Raw genomic sequence first — 19,529 nt, forward strand, 5'->3', positions numbered from 1 at the left:
TCCTTTAGAAACAATTTTGAAATAACAAGAGTCAGGACTTTGTCCTCAGTTTGATGACGCAATAACATAACAGGCGGAGGCGGTGTTCAAATATGCCGACCAGGGACTCTCAGAAGCACCCCAGGCGCGCTTACCTCCTCTGGGAGTGACGGCCAAGGGCAGGGGGTGGTTACCAGGTGGTCGTGGTCTGTGGGGGAGCCATGGCCCTTGGTAGACCAATGTGGCCGCTGCCGCCTCCAGCCCAGCCAATCAAATAAACATCCCGACCTCACTCTCCACCCACCCTCCGTTTCCTGATGGTGCCTCCCAAAGAGCAAACCCAACCGGAAGCCATAAAATACAGAGCAGTTCCCAGAGGCTGGCAGATGATGGGGTTAAAGGGCACTGGACTCCCACGTGGCTGACCCTGGTTTGAGTCCTGGATTTGGCGACTTGCTTACTCACTTTCTCTCTCTCTCTTTCTCTCTCTGTCCCTCTCTGACCAAATTAAAATAAATTAATTAATTAAATAAATAAAGTTAAATAAAATAATTCTAAAAAGAGAAAAACGATGCAGTCCCCAGAGCACAGCACAAATGGAGAGTACTCAGTGCGCACCATGGAGTATTCGGCAGAGTCAGAAGCGATGGGCCAGCACACGTCCATGGATTCCGGAAACGTAGTACGAAGTGAGACAAACAGGACATAGACAGCTACCTGACCCTATGTCATTTGTGAACATCTAACATGTATGCATGGAGAAGAATACACACATGAAACAGGTATATATATATATTTTTTTAGAGATTTTTGCTCTCCAGAGAGACAAAGACAGAGAAACAGAAAGCAAGAAATCACCCCCTGGAGGGGGATGGCCCTTCTCCTCCATCCTCCTCTCGGGGTCTTGGGCATGCACACACATGGGCCCAGCATGAATTTTAAGCCTCGGGTCTAGGACTCAAACCATGGTCAACTACATGGAAGTCCAATGACGTAACCATTATGCCTGTTGGTCCCTAGGCATACTTTTTACAAAAACACATGCAAACAAAAGATGTGGGCTGGCCCCGTAGCCTAGTGGTTAAGTGAGCTGGACCCCACATGGCCAACTGCAATTTGAATCCTGGCCCCTGCTGCTTGGAGGACATGCCAAGTGTGTGTGTGTACACTGAAGAGCCCAGTGGGACCAGGAAATGGAGGAGAAGGGATTGCAGGGCAACTACACCCTGCAGAGGGATGTTTTCTGCCTTCCTCTCTCTCTCCAGTGAGCACACACATCCTCTGGTGATTAAAAGAAAAAAGAGTCACAGAATATGTGCCTATGGCGGGGAAGGGTGGGGACTGCAGAAGGAATATGTGGATAAAACAGAATAAATAATTACAAACAAGAGCTTTGCACAGACTGGTTATGATCAAATGCTGTGAACTAAGAAGGCATTATGATTAACTCAAATTTCTGCACCTAAAGTTTAAAAATGGAGGAAAAATAAAAGCAAAGGAGGAGGGAAAGCCGCCAGGGGCACTTCCAGCATGCCTAGGAAGGGAGGAGGAGGAGCGTGACCAGGAGCTGCTCAGGGGCGCGCCCAGTCTCTGTCCAGAGGGGCACCACCCCAGACGGCTAGCAGTCACCCCAGGGGGCCTCTGGAAACTTCTTCACATTTTTATGAAAACAGAAGCCACATCAAGAGACTGTACAGGGGTGAGACCAGCAGATGACTTAATAGTCATGTCACTAGACTCCCCGTAGGAGACCGTAGTTCAAGTCTTGGACCCAGCTGCTTAATACTCATGTTGAGTGTGGATACGTGCGTGCCCAAAACCCCGAGAGGAGAATGGAAAAGGGATTGCAGCGTAGCTATCTCCCCAGGGGATGATTTTTTGCTTTCTGTCTCTCTGTCTCTCTCTGTCTCTCCAGGGAGCACACATACCTATAACAAAAAAACTCTCTCTGAAAAAAAACAAAAAACAAAAAACAAAAAAACCAGAGAGAGAGATTGTACAGGGGTAAATGTCCTCATTTCCCAAAGTGCTTCCAGAATGTTAAGGCTACCAACCTTGGCACCTTTGAATCTGGAATAAAGACCTGAGCTGAGCCCCAGCTCGGTATCCAGCTGGGCATGAACCATCCTACAGGGAGGCGCACATGCAGAGAGGCTGGTGAGCCTGGAGCAGAGAGGCTCTGAAGAGACGAGCCTGCCCAGGTGAGCTGGGGTTTCCTCTGAGTGCGTGGGAACTGGGCTGCTGGGGGGTCTGCTCCTTCTGGTTTCAGGGAGCAGCTGTGACTTCTCAGACTCAAGGAAGGGGGTGGAGGGAGGCAGCAGCTGTCAGAACAGGAAAACAGGTGCTGGGCTCTAGCTGAGGGGCAGGAGGGGCACTAACTGACCGCACTCCCAACCCTTCCAGGATCACTGGAGGCTGGGTGCACTTGCCCTGGAAGAAGGGGTGCTCCTGCCAGAGGAAAGCCGATGCACACACACAGCCAAGAGTTACCCCAGCCTTCAAGAGTCCCCTTGGAAGGGGGAATGGGATGCAGAGGAGGGAAGGAAGAATACTCCTTACTTTGTAATGAAACAGACTTTAATTTTTTTTTAAAATCCCTTTGCACTATGCCGGTTTTCTGACTTTTTCTTTCTTCTTTTCCTTACAGTTTATGTATTCCTTCTGAGGGTGAGGAGACAGAGACAGTGAGGAGACAGAGAGACAGCATTCCCCAACAGGATCTTGACACTGTGATCTACCCCCCAGCCTCAGCCTGCCCCAATTCAGGGGCACGCGAGGGCTTAGAGAACTCAGGGGGTTCCTGAAGCAAACCCTGAACCCTTCACGTGGGTCAGCCTTCCAGAATGTTGCGTTTTACCGCTGGGCCGCCATTTGGTTCTTTCCTGTCACTTTCAATAAGAAGAATCCTGACCATTCTAGAAGCAATGAAGGGGACTAGAGGGTCATTTAAAATATATTGTATAGCTTTTATTTTTTATTTCTAACTTTATTTATTCCTGCAGAGAGACAGAAAGAAAGAGAGATCCAGGCACTCTCCCCCAGTAGAGTCTTCACGCCAAGACCAATCCCAGTCCCAGTGCCCTAGATCCCAGACATGTGAGCACACGCTCAGCACTCCGGGCACTCTGGGCTGTGAACCCAGGATATTTCCCATGTGGGCCCCTGAAGCATAATTTTTGCATTTAACTTAGTATCCATGTGCTTTGCCATAATTTTTTTTGGACAGATTTTTACTGTAAGGCACATGTACTCACCAGAGGGACAGAGAGATGGAAAGCAAGAAATCACCCTCCAGGGAGATGGCCATGCCATAGTCCCTTCTCCTCCATTCTCCTCTCGGGATCCTGGACACACACACATGCACCTGGATTGAGTTTCAAGTCACCAGGTCCAGGACTCAAACCGCAGTTGACCATGTGGGAGTCTAGCACTTTAACCACTACACCTGCTGGTCCCTTGCCATAATGTTTTTAAGAATCTTAATTATTTTTCTTTCCTAATTGTTCCAGTTGGTGTGTGCATTCACTGGAGAGATACAAAGAGAGTGAGAGAGAGAAAGTGAGAAAGTACCCTTCCTCCCATGTGGGGTGGTCACCTTGCACTCCCTTCTCCTCCATCTCTCTCTTCTTTTCTGTATTTTGGGTACACACTCACAGGTGCTTGGCATGTTTCTAATGCCAGGTCTGGGACTTGAACCACACATCTGGCCATGAGGGACCCAACTGTCCTAACCACCACACTACCAGCTGCTCCTCTTAAACTTTTTTTCTTTCAGTTTTTGCAATAGGGTGTGTGTACTTGCTAGAAAAACACCGAGGGGGCGAGGGTGACTGAGAAATCATGTCCCAGGGTAGATGGACATGCTATAATCCCTTCTCCTCCATTCTCTGGGCATGCAACACACACGTGTCCAGTGTGATTCTCCATTGCCAGGTCTGGGACTTGAACCATGGTTGGCCATATGGGAGTCCAGTGACTTAACCAGCATGTCATCTGCTGGCTCCCTTTTTTATTTTATTTTTTTTTTGAGAGGTTTTTGCATAGGGCATGTGCACTCACCAGAAAGACAGAGAGAGAGAGAGAGAGAAAGCGAAAAATCACCCCCCAGTGGGATGGCCACACCGCAATCCCTTCTCCTCCATTCTCCTCTCAGGATCTTGGGCATACATGCACGTGTGCCCAGCATGAGTTTAAGCCTCCGGGTCTAGGACTTGAACCACGGTCAACTACATGGGAGTTCAGTGACGTAGCTATTACACTAACTGCTGGTCCCTTTTTTTTTTTTAATTTATTATTCTTCTTCAATTTGACTGGAGAGAAATAGAGAGAGGGAGAATGAGAAAGTAAGCTGCCAGGTCCAGGACTTGAACTAGGGTCAACTATTTGGGAGCCCAGCACTGTAACCATCATGCCACCTGCCAGCCCCTTGCTGGCTCCTTTTTAAACTATTTTAAAAGTTTATTTTCTTGGGACCATCAGATGGTGTAATGGTTATGTAGCTGGACTCCCACAGAGTCGACCTTGGTTCAAGTCCCTGATACAGTGGCTTAAAACTCAGGCAGGGTGAATGTGTGTGCACACCCCAAATCCTTAGAAGAGAATGTAGGAGAAGGGATTGCGGCATGGCCATTCCCCTGGGGGGTGATTTCTCGGTTTCCCTCTCACTGTCTCTCTCTGGAAAGTGCACATGCCCTATGGCAAAAACTTAAGGGAAAAATTGTTTATTTATTTATTGATTTATATTTCATGAATGAGAAAGATAGTGGGATAAAGCGAGAGAGAAAAACAACATCCTCAACAGGTTCTCGATGCCATGATCCACTCCCGGCTCCAACCAGCCCTGGATCACGGGCACCTGCACTCCTGGCATGCCCAGAGAGGCCTCCAGACATGACTTTCCATGTGGGTCAGCCTCCCAGGGCCTCATGTCACGCTCTTGCACCATCACCCATCCTCAACCCTGTTTTTTCATGGATGGCCGAAAACGCTTTATGAACACTTGATACGAGTTAATAACAGAAGGCACCGTTTCAAAGCCCAAGACATAAATACAATTAAAATCATATTGTATTTCCTGTCAGTTGCTGAAGCAGACATTTAAAACAATCTTCTCTTCAATAGTACATGTAGAATTCCCTGTCACAGAAAATTATCTTTAAATGATAACTCAGAAAAGAAACATAAAACGCTACTGTGCCATTTATTATTAACGTGATTTATGTTGTCTCTCAGCGGAATGCTAAAAATGTGCCAATAAATTAGTTCAAGAAATGATGCAAAATTAAATATTAATGAAATGTTCAAACAGGCACCAATTATACTGCAGTAGAAGCTGTAAATATCTTCATAAGTAATTCCCACTCCATATTCAGGTAGCACTATGGACCAAGCAAAGAATCATTATTAATTTATGCAGAAACCTTTTTTTTTAACTAATAAATGTTCCAATTCACAATTTAATCTTAGCAGCTCATTTTTTTTTTTAAGAGATTTTTGCTATAGGGTGCCTGTGCTCACCAATGGACAGAGAGAAACAGAAAGCAAGAAATTACTCTCTGGGGGGATGGCCATGCTGCAATCCCTTCTCCTGCATTTTCCTTTCAGGATTTTGGGCACACATGCACATGCGACCAGCATGAGTTTTAAGCCACTGGGTTTGGGACTTCAACTGCAGTAGACTATGTGGGAGTCCTGTAACATAACCATTTTGCCATCTGCTGGTCCCAGCTGCTAATTTTTTTTTAAAGGTAATAAACTGTTAATGTTTATACTTGAATTCATGGGTAGTCTTTACGCCACAAGTGACAAAAAGCCCAACTCGCATCTTAAACAAGAATTTGCCTTGAATGCTTAACTGAAATGTACAAATGAAATGTGGTTTCAAGTAAGGTTTTTCGTTCGTTTGTTTTGCTTTTTTTTTTTTTTTGAGAGGTTTTTGCTATAGAGCATGTGTGCTCACCAGACAGACAGTGACAGAGAGACAGAAAGAGAGAAATCACCCCACAGCGGGGAAGGCCACGTTGTAATCCCTTCTCCTATCTTCTCCTTTCAAGATCTTGGGCATGCACACACACATGCCCAGCATGAGTTTAAGCCACTGGGTCCAGGACTTGAACTGTGGTCAACTACAGGGAGTCCAGCAATGTAGCCATTACACCACCTGCTGGTCCCTCAAGTAAGGTTTTATCCACCAGCTCCAAAGATGTCACCCAAGAACCTGCTATTGTTCTTTCCCTCCTCTCTGCCTTCTGCTGGGTCAACTTCTTTCTCAGGGCAGTAGATTCTGGATTCACTACTTCTTTCTCCCCTTCGGGACCAAAGCACTCTTCCACCCAGGTAAAGCCTCCTCTTGCTTGAAGATGATGCAGGGACTCTGCTTTGCAAGAGAGCATACACCCTTCCCAGCCACTACTAGAGTTAAGTCACACACACACACACACACACACACACACACACACACACACACACACCAGTCCAGGGTATGCTGGACCTGCGGCTAAGACAAGAATAGGACTGTGTCCTGAAGGAGCTGCAGGGCTTGCCAATGTGGACTGGCAGGAGTTGGAAGGGTGGATATGGTGGTGACTCTTGATGGTGAGGATCAAGAAGGAAAAACATTACATTTGATGGCAAGGAATTTATCAGTAAGGGAGCAATCTCCTATGAGGTAAGATTTTAACCCCAGCAAGGAACCCAGAAGAAGGTGCTGGGATGGGTCTTAGAAGCCTTGAAACAGCAACGGACCAAGCGAAATATAAAAGCCCAAACAGCCACAGTGGATGGTAGAGGAAGGAATCCCCTGGCTCCAAGGAGAAGGCCCACCACCATGGATTCCTCTGTGTAAGGCCTGTGAATGCCCCAGCTGATCATGTTCCCTGAGAGCACCCACAGGATAGTCTTTTACTAAAGTGTCAATGGAAATAACCAACTATGCAGAAATAAGAATTAATGCAGTTTATTTCTAAACAAGAATATGTGTGACAGACTCTGAGAAAGGTAAACGTGCCTTTCTCGGAGTGATCAGATGCAGGGGTTCCTTATATTTGGTTTTGAGAGGGAGAGACAGGCTTGGATTTTAGTGAAAAGAGTTTTCCCATTGGTCTGTGCCCAAAAGGTGGGACATCTGGAAGTAAGGGCTTGTAGGTTATAGGTGGGCTTTCTGTGTTTCAGAAAAAGATCAATGAAGAGTGTACTTTAACAGAGATGAGAGGGCTTGTATGGTCATAAGATATTGTCCCAAGGGCAGGATGTAGGCAGAGTCTTGTTATCAGTGGGTCAAAATGGTCTGTTAATGTTTGTGAACGTGATTCACTCATTACAAAGATACCGTGCCAGGGACAGGAGGTAGGAAGTGTCTTTTTGTCAACTCAGCCAATATGGTTTATTGATGTTTATGGGTTGTGACTCACCCCAGGTTTTCTTTTTTTTAAAAATTATTTTTAATTTTATTTATTCATTTACTTATTTTATTTTGATCAGAGAGACACACAGAGAGAGAGAAAGTGAGAAAGCAAGCCACCAGGTCCAGGACTTGAACCAGAATTGGCCATGTGGGAATGTCCAGCACCTTAACCATCACGTCACCTGCTGGTCCCCATCCCAGGCATTCTTGAAGAGATTTTTTTGAAATAGGAAAAAGCAGTCAGACTTCTGTCCTCAAAGGCAATAAAAATGTGCTGGTGGAGCCAGGTATGTGTGTGTGCATGCCCAAAATCCCAAGAGGAGAATGGAGGAGAAGGGATTGTGGGTGGCTATCTCCCCTATGGGGAGGTGATTTCTCACTTCCCTCCTCTCTCTCTTTATCTTTCCGTTGAGTACACACACCCTATTTAAAAAAAAAAAAAAAAAAAAAGGCATGCTGGTTGAGGGAACACCAGCATCATTGGGAAGTTCATGCTGGCTATCCTCTGTAGGCCCAGAGGTGGGAGATGCTCTTACGGAATGGGCTCCCTGAGACTTAGAAGGACAAGAGGAGCCAGAGATCGTCAAGAGCAGTCGGCAGCACTGAACTGAGAAGGTGGGCACCGTTCTCATAAGCGCAACAATGTTAGGAGGCTGCCTGAGGTCTTGATGCTGTTAGTAGAACACAGTGTGCCTAAAGCCACCTCATAGCTTAGTGGTTAAGGAAGTTGAACACCATGGTTGACCATGGCTGACCGCGGTTTGAATCCCCACCCTGGCAGCTTAATAAAGTATGTGTGCATGTACACCTTCGAATCCCAACAAGATGGAGAAATGGAGGAGAAGGGATGACCAAGCTCCAGGAGATTGCTTTCTCCCTGACTCACAAGCACCCTCTGAAAATTGGAAAAAGAATGTAGTGTTTGTAGTGGCAAGAGAGATGAACAGCCCCCAAATATTATTGCTTAACTTAAATCAGGCACCCCAGTAAAAAGTCATGGTCCCTTGTCCAGTTCCCAATCTAAGACCTAGGACCTTACTGAACAAAGAAAGACCCTGCACCTCCTGGTCCATGGATATGATAAGACTCTTCCAGCCCTTTCACAGGATGACTACGTCAGTCATCATACACCGGGGAAGGAGACTAAGAGACATTGGAGAATGGTCGGACACAGAGTCCAAGTTGTCAGTGATACCCAGAAACTTGAAGCATCATCATAGCCCTGGGTAGAGTGGGGGTAGGTGGGCTTACGTAGTAAGTACAGCCTTTCCCCATGGTCAGCTTTCTAGTGGAGCCACAAGGTCTGTGCGACATGGTAGCCATTTTCCTGGTCTCTTAACATGGAATTGGAATTGGCATGATTAGAGTTGGTAGAACCTTCCCATCAGTTTCATCTGTAATACAGACAGTTCTGCCACTTGGGCCATGTGACTCAAAGTACTCTATGGGGCTAGAGAGAGCTGTGGTAGGAGAGAAGTCTGTGTGACATTTACAGAGAGCACCAGAGGGAACCACAGCTGAGATGCCTAAGGCTCTGGAGCAAGGCCATTCCATCTACAGTGGAGAACTATACACCATCTGAAAAACAGCTCCCAGTATGCTGCTGGGTCTTAGGAACAGAGCATCTGGATTGGGTGGGGTTCTCCAGAAAAACAGAATCGATAGGAAAAACAGAAATCCATGAGAGATTTATTACGGGAGTTGGTCCACATAATTGTGGAGGCCAAGAAGTCCCATGATATGCCGACTACCTGCTCGAAAACCAGGAAAGTCAAAGGTGTAATTCAGTCCAAGTCCAAAGGCCTAAGACCTAAGGGAGCCAATGACATAACTCCAGTCCAAAGTTGAAGGATCGAGGACCAGAGGCCACCGTTGTAAGTTCTAGATGCTAAGGTCCAAGAACTGAGAGCTCTGATGTGGGAGGGCAGGAGAAGATGGGTGTCCCAACTCAAGAAGTGAGAGGATTTCTGCCTCCACCACCTTTCTGTTCTATTTGGTCCTCAGTAGGTTGGATGACACCCCCACACTGGAGAGGATGAACCTTCTTTACTCAGTCTACTGAGTTAACTGCCGGTCTCTTTCAGAAGTGGCCTTACACACAAGCCCTGAAAGTGGTGTTCTACCTGCTTTCTGGGCATCTCTTAGCCCGGTTCAATTGACACATAAAATTACCCATAACAGCATTTGACAATGGGACATTGATTGACCACGTGGCTGGAGCTGCCCTCATGAGCTAGATATGTCAGATCCACCAAAGTCAGGCAGGCCAACAGCAATCCATTACACAGTTCGAGCACCTTAGGGATCGGGCATAAGCAGGGTCCAGCAGGCTTAAGCTGCAGGAGCAGGTGTCTGAGTGCCTGTCATCCTCCTCACTGGAATCCATGCCTCCTGCCAAGACTGCATTAACAGTCACCTTGGGATGGGGGTTGGGAGGCTTAGAATCAACTCACCAAGGAAGAAAAAAGCCCTGTGGTGTGTGGTTCGTGGATGAGCTGACTGTGTGAGTGAAAGGCTCAAAGGGGCTCCTGGCTGCTCTAGAGCTCTGCTAAGGGGCATCCCCGAAAGAGCAAGGAAGAGAAGTCCCACCTGGGCAGGACTTCAGATAGTACCCTTGGTCATCTGCCTGGTGGGCAGAGGTGAGACTGTATATGTACTCGGGGGCAGCAGCGCGAGGCTTGGCTGGTTGGCAGGGACCTATAAGGAGACAACTAGGAGACTATGAGGGGATCAGCAGACGGTGTAATGGTTACATTGCTGGACTCTCACATGACCGACTGCCGTTCGGGTCCCGGACCTGGCAGTTTGAAACTCGGGCTGGGCACATGTACATGCATGTCCAAAATCCTGAGAGAAGAATGTAGGAGAAGGGACTGTGGCTTGGTCATCCCCCTTGGGGGAAGATTTCTCACATTCTGTCTCTCTAGAGAGCACATGCGCCCTATAGCAAAAATCTCTCTCTTGAAAAAAAAAGAAAGATGATGACTGTGGGAAAGACAGTCTGGGGAAAGGTATGTAGATGGACCCATGGGAACAGGCATAGAACGTGGAGATTTTGTACCATATGTTCATGTGATCAGTGAGGACTTCCCAGCAGCTGCGGCAAAGCCCGTCCTACCCAGGACAGAGAGAAATAAAGAAATAGTTTAGGGACCAGCAGATGGCATAATGGTTACATCACTGGACTCCCACATAGCTGACCGCGGTTCAAGTGTCGAACCCAGTGGTTTGAAACTCACACTGGGCACATGTGTGTGTGTGCCCAAAGTCCCGAGAGGAGACTGGAGGAGAAGGGATTGCGATGTGGCCATCCCCCCTGGGGGGTGATTTCTTGCTTTCTGTCTCTATGTCTCTCTGGTGAGCACACACACGCTATAGCAAAAATCTCTTTATAATAAATACATACATACATACATACATACATACATAGAAAACTAAATATAAAAGAAATAGTTCTGACAGAGGAATAAAGCAGGCCGCGAGGTGGAAAAAGCAGATGTACACTACAATGACATATGCATTCTTAGAACAAGTAGCCAAGAAAATTCCCCTAGATCCTGTCTAAGACATTGGTCCAGTCACTCACCAACAAGGTAATTAACCAGCCTCTATTTAAAATGGGGGGATGTTCAGGGACCAGCAGGTGGCATGGTGGTTAAGGCACTGGGCTCCCACGTGGCTGACCACAGTTAGATTCCTGGCCCTGAAGGCTTGCTTTCTCTCTTTCCTTTTCTCTCTCTCTCTGGCCAAATTAATAATAATGATAAATTAAAAATAAATAATTCTTTTTTAAAAATAATTCTTTAGAAAAAAATAAAACAGAAAATGACCACGTGGCTGAGAACCCAGGACGGAGAAGCAAATGGATGGAACGGACCAGCGAGGAGAGCGAACAGAAGAACCAGAGAGAGGAGACTCCTGATGCCCACTGAGTTGAGCTCAGTGGAAAATAAGTAAACTTTTCTTTCTTTTTATTTGCCAGAGGTCACATGTACTTGTCAGAGAGAGACAGACAGAGAGAAAGAGAGAGAGAGAAGGTGAAAAAGCCCTCTCTTTCTCCCACCTCCTCCACCTCTCTCTCCTCTCAGGATGTTGGGCACACACGCACATGTGCCCGGCATATTTTTCCTGCCGCAGGGTTCAGGACTCGAACCACAGAGTTGGCCATGTAGGCTCCAACTGCTTCACCCACCCCTCCACTGCTGCTCCAGGAGTTAAGCTTTCTGCACCATTCTTGAAGCTCTGACTGTAGGGTAGGTTATCTATTGATGGGCTTTACCCTCCCACGCTTTCAGGCGCTAGGGCCATACTTACCCTTAGCTGAAACCAGGGCTAATTACTTCCGAGTATAACCCAGAGGCCTCCTGGTAGAGCCGGAAGAAGAGGCAGGCCGCTTGGCAGCTGTTGGGGTGAACCTCTGGTCTCTATCAGGAGCGTGCTTCCGGTTAACCCAGAGCTCCCCGGTGCTTTCTCACACAGGGGCATGTTCCAGACCAGCCCCTTCCCGCCAGCACAGGCATTGCCCTCGGGCGGACATTTAAAAGTACTGCTCTCCACTCTCAATGATTTCTGTTATGTGCACACCCAGGAAACATGTAAACCGCAGAGGGCATTCACAGTGGGCACGGTACTGGCTTCACACCAGCCAGCGACTCCGCCGTGCTTCCTGAGGTCGAAGCTGGAGTCAGCCGAGGTGATGAAACCCAGTCCCACAGGAATGCTGCTCGCCCAGGAGGACAGATTTATATTGTTGCCTCATATTTAAACAGTTTAATAGGCCTCCCGATAAACGGTGCTGCAGAAAAGAGCAAGTAACAAATGCATGCAATAAATCCCTCATTTCCAGTGCAGGGGGATATATACACAGGGTTTATAAACGCAACATCTGTTTATCTCTGTCTCCACTTAGCAAGCATCTGAAGCAGGCTGCTTTGAAGGAACCACACATCTGTCATCCCTGCCCCGGCCTCAACAGGGCGAAGGAGGCCACATTACCATGACTGCCCCAATCGTAAGCTGCTTGCAGCGCCCCCCTCCACCCTGCCAGGGTCCTTAGCCGACCCCGCCTTTGCATCTTCCTGCCCAAGGACAGCCTCCCTGTCTAAGCCTCTTCCTGGCCAGTCCTGGCCCACTGTGCTGCACCAGGGAAGGCCCCCCGCACTGCCTCCACTTCCGCAGTTATGCAGCGTCTGCGGCTGTGAGCCTGTGGGCCAAGCTGGTGGTGCCTAGAGCCCTCAGCCCTTGAAAACTGCTGTGGTCTGTGGAGAGCTGGGGATGGGGGAGCAGAGGGAGGATAGCCCTTGGATCTCCATGCCATCTGGCACCTGGACTTCGAGGGGCAGAGGGGTGTCCAGGGCCTCCCTGCACCCTTCAGCCACAAGCCCAATGACTGTCTCCATGAAGGTTCTAATCCTGCTCCTCAGGTGGGCCAGGGGCTCCGACCCCTCCATCCCCTCCCTTCCCTTGCACTCTCGCTTCCTCCCTTCCTGGGATTTTCCTTCCTGTTAGCACGTGCGTGTGCATATGCATGTGTGCACATACAAATACACACTAAAGAAGCTCTATGATGTCAGAGGCTTTTTGCCCATTTTTTCATCATTGTATTTGTAGTGACCATAACAGCGTCTAACACAAATAGTCGCTCAATAAACTTTATAGACTGATTGATGGAAAAAGTGAATAAAAAAATCTTATGCCCCTCCTTCAACAGAAAAGCCTAAGCCCTTACGTGTTTCATTTCCCACAAGTAGAGGCCACAGGGTCCCCAGCCCACCAGTTCTCTGGCTTGGGCTTTGCTAGGAAACAGGCCACATGAGGCCACTGTTTTCATGGTCAGTGCTATCACCATGCCCTGACCTCATCAGCCAGGTCACCTGTCCTGGGGGCTCCAGTTCCCATGAATCCAACCTAGGAAATACTCTTAGGACTCACTGGGGAATGCTGACAGGTCCCCTTATACCCTCCCCAAGCCCCTGCTGTGTCCCCCAGTCTTCGGCCCCACCGCTGCCCAGCTCCCTCCGCTGGGAACAGAGGTCACAGCCTGTCCAGCCTCCCAGCCTCCCTCTCCAGTCTCTCAGCCTCCCTGTCTAGTCTCCTAGCCTTCCTCTCCAGCCTCCTGGCCTCCCTCTCCAGTCTCCCAGCCTCCCTCTCCAGTCTCCCGGCCTTCCTCTCCATCCTTGGCAGTGGCTCAGGCCCTTCCCAGAGCCTGCCAGGACAGTAGGAAACTAGCTTCCATCTGCTGCTGACACCCGAGGCAACAGGAGCGAAGTGGGACTAGTGAAACCTCCTGGAGCCCCTTGCTGGGGCCACCTCATCCTCTAAGGCACACACATCTCTTTGGCCACTCAGCCGGCCACATGGGGAGGGCAACGACCTCGAGGTTTTCATCTGCCACCACTCCACCCACTTCCTACCACTGCCTTCACTCATCGTCTGCAGTCCCTGTGCCCTGGTCCATCCTGAATGTGCCCAGCTCACTCCCAGCAGGACACACCCCAGGACCTTCCCCTGGATGGCTTCTCCTGGTCATCACTCCCTGTCATGATGGTGCTCCAGATGACCTTCGCTGAGCATACCATGTGACAGTCACACCGCCCTTCTCTGTCACCTCAGCCACAGCACCTGCCACCATCTGGATGGCCCTCATTCACTTTGGCTTGTCACTTCTCTCTCCTCAGTAGGCCTTGCTCCCATTCACTGTGTCCCAATGTTCAGAGTCATGCCTGACACATAGTAGGTGCTCAGTTAAACCCCCCTGGGTGATAATGTTGGGTATCCCTTCTCTTTGGAGTCCAACGATGATCAAGTCAAGAGAGAGGAGAGGTTTGCTCACCTCTTAGCCCAGCCCACCTCCAGGCTCTGAGAGTTTACCATAGAAACTAGTTCTTCCTGCATGTCTGGGGTGGAGCTGCTGACCTCTGCAAGGGTCAACAGGGACGTGCCTTTGCCAGACACAATTCCCCCATAGCAGGACATCTTAGGGCTGCAGGCCACTACGTGGAGGGCACCCGTAGTCTGGTAAAAGTTAAGGCCCGCCAGCCACGTGTTGGCACAGCAGGAAGACATGATGCTCTGAGGGTGACCCACCTGGAAAGGTTCCACGTTCTCACCCCAAGACCTCCCTGAGCATGTCAGGCATGCATGTGCCTGTGATCTGGAGCCGGCTGAGCGAGGGTGGATTGTAGTATCAAGATTCTGTTGGGGGACAAGCAAGCAGATGGCATGATGGACTCCCACATAGTTCGAGTCTCAGACCCGGTGGCTTGAAACTCACATTAGGCGCGTGCGCATATGTGCCCAAAATTCCAAAAATAGAATGGAGAAGGGATTGCAGCGTGGCCCTTCCCCAGGGGGTGATTTCTCGCTTTCTGTCTCTCTGTCTCTGTCTCTCCGGCAAGCACACATGCCCTATAGCAAAAATCTATAAAATACCTAAAAAGAAAAAAAAAAAAAAGATTGTGTTGAAGGTGTGGTCTCTCTGTCCCTTTCTTTTTCTCTGCCTCTCTCACTCATGGAAGAAACAGATAAACTTAAAACAGACGTTAAGTCCTGCTAAATCTAGGCCAGTTTCTTTTTCGTCAGTAAAAGTGAAAACAAGGTCAAGCAAGGATGTGCTTCCCCGGAGCCTCCGTGTCCCTAACCCACGAGGGTGTGAACACAACACACGACAGAGATGATAGGAATCCATTCCAGGAAGCCCTGAGTCTGCAGACGGAGGCCCAGTTCTGTGCGAACCTGACCCGGTTAACATTTGGAAGCGGACCACTTCTTCTTGGGACACAGGACGGTCAGTGGCTCCAGGATCCTCCCCAGGAAGGACCAATGAGAACCTGCCTGTCATCCTCGTGACTTGTGTCCCCTCCTGGTGCTTTGTTTAGAATAAGAATCAGCCCTGGCACAACATGAATGGGTGAACCCACAGTCTTTTGCAACTACTTCCACTTTTCAAAAGGCCATTTTTCTAGAACTAGCTCTGAAACCTTCAGAAAGTCCTTGGCCCTCAGATGTCCTTCTTTTTCTTTTTTTTGGGGGGGGGAGAGGCTTTTGCCATAGGGCGCGTGCACTCACAAAACAGACAGAGAGACAGAAAGCGAGAAATCCCCCCCCAGGGGGCATGGTCACGCCGCAATCTCTTCTCCTCCATTCTCCTCTCGGGATCTTGGGCACGCACGCACACGCGCCCGGCGTGAGTTTAAGCCCCCCCGGGTCCGGGACGCAAACCGCGGTCGACTACGTGGGAGTCCAGCGACATAGCCATTACGCTAACTGCTGGTCCAGACGTCCCTCCTCAGCACTGCCCAGGGGTGGCTGTGCAAGCTGGGAGGCTTTCCCTGCATTTTCTCCTCTGGTGCACAAACGCCTGCACTGACTGGGAGTGCCTCGGCCATTTCAGCCTTTCCGTGAGTTTTAAAGCATTAAAAGCCCAGAAGACGACCCTTCAAGTGTTTCCCAATCTGAAGTTGAAGTTGGGGTGGGGGCACCCTTTAAAATCGCAGCCGACCAAGAGTGGCACACCAGAGGATGGGGGGGAGGTGAGACACAGGGAGTGTGGGGGTCACCGTGGCCAGCTCTGCCTGGGGGAGAGGAGGACCCAGGAAGCGGGGAAGCAGCAGGGGGCCTTGAGCCGCACTGAGATGACCTTGTGTTCGCCAGCCAAGAGTGGTGAGTGGTTCAGTGGCTGTCCAGGCCCGTGCTCTCCCACCAACACTGTTTTCACGAAGAAGCCTCTGTTGTCAGGGCCTCTTTTACCATCCAAAATCATCATAGAGATTAGATTAAAAAAAAAAAAAAAAGATGCAAAAAGCATGTAATGTAGAACATTAAGAACAGGGAATAGCCGGGACCAGCAGATGGTGTAATGGTTGCATAGCTGGACTCCCACGTGGTTGACCTCCATTCGAGTCCCCAACCTGGAGGCTAAAACTCATGCTGGGCCTGTGTGCATGCGTGCCCAAAATCCCTCGAGGAGGATGAAGGAGAAGAAATTGCATTGTGGCCATCCCCTCGGGGGTGTGATTTCTTGCTTTCTGTCTCAGTCTCCTGCAAGCGCATATGCCCAATAGCAAAAATCTCTCTAAAACAAACAAACACACAAAACGAGATTTCTTGTTTTCCATTGTTTAAGTAGACATAATAACTGAACATGTGAGTAACACTGGGCTGGGAGTTCCTGGTAATGAGGGGCCTAGACACTGCTCTCTGATACTGTCCTCAGCCCTCCTCCCCATCCTGTTCCAATACAACACTCCTGAAAAGCCATCAGAAACCAGGATGACTGGGGGAACCAGCAGTTAGCGTAATGGCTATGTCGCTGGACTCCCACGTAGTCGACCGTGGTTCGCGTCCTCGCCCTGGTGGCTTAAAACTCATGCCGGGCGCGTGTGCGTGCGTGCCCAAGATCCCGTGAGGAGAAAGGAGGAGAAGGGATTGTGGCGTGACCATCCCCCCTGGGGGGTGATTTCTCGCTTTCTGTCTCTATGTCTCTGTCTGTCTGGCGAGCGTACGCGCCCTAAAGCAAAAATCTCTCCAAAAAAAAAAAAAGAAAGAAAGAAACCAGGATGACTGGCAACTGCCCTGGAAACGAGTTATGACAGCAAGGAAACCTGAGGAATTTCAGCCAGACCATGCCTCTGGGGCCAAACAAAAGGTTCACTGAGACAGGCCAGCTGTCAAACTGCCAGACAGGACCGTGTGTTCAGGACAAAGCACGAAATGCGAGATGCTCTTCCCAGGGGAGTCCCCTCATCTAGAAGACAAGGGCTGGAGGCTGAGGTGCCTGGAGGGGGTGACAGGTGAATGTGCACCCCAAGCTTCCCTCCACTCTGCATCCCTGCAGCATTCAGACCATCCAGGTGCACTGCGGGTAGCTGGCTGACCACACCTAGGTGCAGCCATAAAGGAGCCCCAAAGAGTGCTGGAGGCCCCACGAAGCAGAAAACGGTGCCACTGTCCTACCAGGAGCCCCCGGGCCCTTTTAATAACCTATTTGCAATTGTTATGTCTCCTTGAGAATTTAAAAATAGTAAACGTTCTCTGTTTTCCTTTTCTAAAATGTCCATGGGTGGAGGTGGCCCGAAGTCTCCCTGCGGTAGGCCTAGCTCCTGCTCTCTTCCCCTCCTCTCGGGCTGCAGGACGTCTGAAAGGCACTGGCCTGCTGTGTTTCCTGCCAATTTTCCTTGATTCCTTTGGTCTGAACCTGAATGACCCTCTCAGAAAGCTCCAGGCAGGGACTCTTACCCACCTCCCACTGATCGTAGCTCTGTTCCTTCTTGACTTGAAGTCCTCGTTAGACAAGCAACAAATGATATCCCTTTCTTCCCCTCCTGGATGCCAGATTATTTGAGAAATAGGTCACAGGAATTAGGCAGACTGAGATCAAACTGTCAGGTTTACCATGGACAAAAGGAAACAGAGAATATGGTTTCAGCTCCTTTGACAAATGGGCTCCCTGGTTGTTTACCCCTGAATTGGACTTTGCCATCCGTTCCCCAATATACTGCCCCCTGCAGGGCCAAGCTACTTATTGCCAGGAAAATACCCTTTGTGAAAAGAGGTTGAGCCATGTTCACCAATCTGATAAGGCATTCCTCTGAGGAGTGAGTGACAGAGAAACCCTGAGAGTTTCTGTGACCTACCCCGTCTACCCCAAATCTAACCTCCATGTAGAAAACGGAAACCTAGGTAGTAAAGATTCTACCCTAACAGCTTTGTGGAACAGGCTTAACCTTTCCTCTGTGAGACTGAGGCAAAGCAAAAACAGGATCTGGAAAGAGACTGCTGTTTGAAAGATAAACATCCCCCAAAGATTTTGAGCAAGCTGTATCTCTCTAGGGGCAAAAATTCACTGCAGCACACTTTTTTTTAAACAAAGTATCCGAATAGCTGATTCAAATCCATAAGGCACTGGCAAAGATCTGGAGACTAGAAAAGATCAGAATAAGGAGACATCTGAGAGCAGGAAGTGCAGCAAGGAGACAGAAACCACAGTGGCCGGGGTAGACAGCCGTGGCGTAGGCTGTAAATAGCAGATGAGACGCTGGAAGGAATAACGCGAACACGGTCAAGGGTAAAGCGACAAAAAGACGAAAAGGACAGAGGTAGGGCGCAGGGGATGTAACCTGGGAATAAGAGGAATTCTGGAGAGAGCAAAACGAATGTGGGGAAAGTCGTAATGACCGAAGGGAGGAGAAAGCATTTCTGGTATAAAGAACTCAGTTGGAAACGGAGAGAACATTCTGACTTCCATGCAAAGTTAATGAAAGGAGGGCCACACTTAGACCCAACCCTGTTTTGGAATTCTAAAGTGAAAAAAAAAAAGTTAAGAAAATTTCTGGGAACACACACTTGGAACAGAAAACTGAAAGGGGAGAGAAATTTTACTTTATTTTTTGGAGAGATTTTTGCTATAGGGCGCATGCGCTCACCAGGCAGACAGAGACAGAGAGACAGAAAGCGAGAAATCACCCCCCAGGGGGGATGGTCACGCCGTAATCCCTTCTCCTCCATTCTCCTCTCAGGATCTTGGGCATGCACATACGCGCTCGGCATGAGTTTTAAGCCACCAGGTCCGGGACGCGAACCGCGGGCGACTACGTGGGAATCCAGCGACATAGCCATTACGCTAACTGCTGGTTCCCAGAAATTTTACTTTTTGTAAATTTTTTTTGATACCAAACACATATATTTCTCTCATTGTTACTTTTTTGCTTGTTTGTTTGCCATAGGGTGCATGCTCTCATTAGAGAGATACAGATGTAAAGAGAGAGAAAGTGAGAAATCACCAAGAGAAGATGGCTACACTGCAATCCCTTCTCCTCCATTCCCCTTTTAGGATTTTTGGCACACATATCCAGCACATTTTTCACGCTACCAGGAACAGGACTCAAACCACACAGGTGACCACATGGAATCTAGCCTTCTTAACCTCCACGCCACCTGCTGGGCCTATGTATTTCTTTATTTAAAAAACTTTACATTTTGGGGAAGAGCGATAAATAAGGATCTTACAGACAAGTGGGAAAAATAAGAAAGCTTTAATCAAAATGATTTCAGACTTATCATAACATTCAGAGAAATATATGTCAACTTCTTGTTTGTTCGTTTGTTTAAGAGGTTTTTGCCTTAGGGTGCATGAACTCAGCAGGGAAAG

At 48.7% G+C, this 19,529-nt stretch overlaps 1 protein-coding gene across 1 annotated transcript in view; it reads left to right on the plus strand.

Annotated features, from left to right (window-relative positions):
• Positions 1–550: 550 nt before the first annotated feature.
• The window catches only part of XYLT2 (xylosyltransferase 2), a gene marked incomplete in the record, with an annotated part of 56,883 nt that continues 37,904 nt past the window's right edge, over positions 551–19,529 (plus strand). The window contains 1 exon segment of the mRNA XM_027767348.1: positions 551–661. Coding sequence (XP_027623149.1) covers positions 551–661 — 111 coding nt within the window.

The sequence above is a fragment of the Tupaia chinensis genome, unplaced genomic scaffold (assembly GCF_000334495.1).
Source record: "Tupaia chinensis unplaced genomic scaffold, TupChi_1.0 Scaffold144171_2, whole genome shotgun sequence".
Lineage (NCBI taxonomy): Eukaryota > Metazoa > Chordata > Mammalia > Scandentia > Tupaiidae > Tupaia > Tupaia belangeri.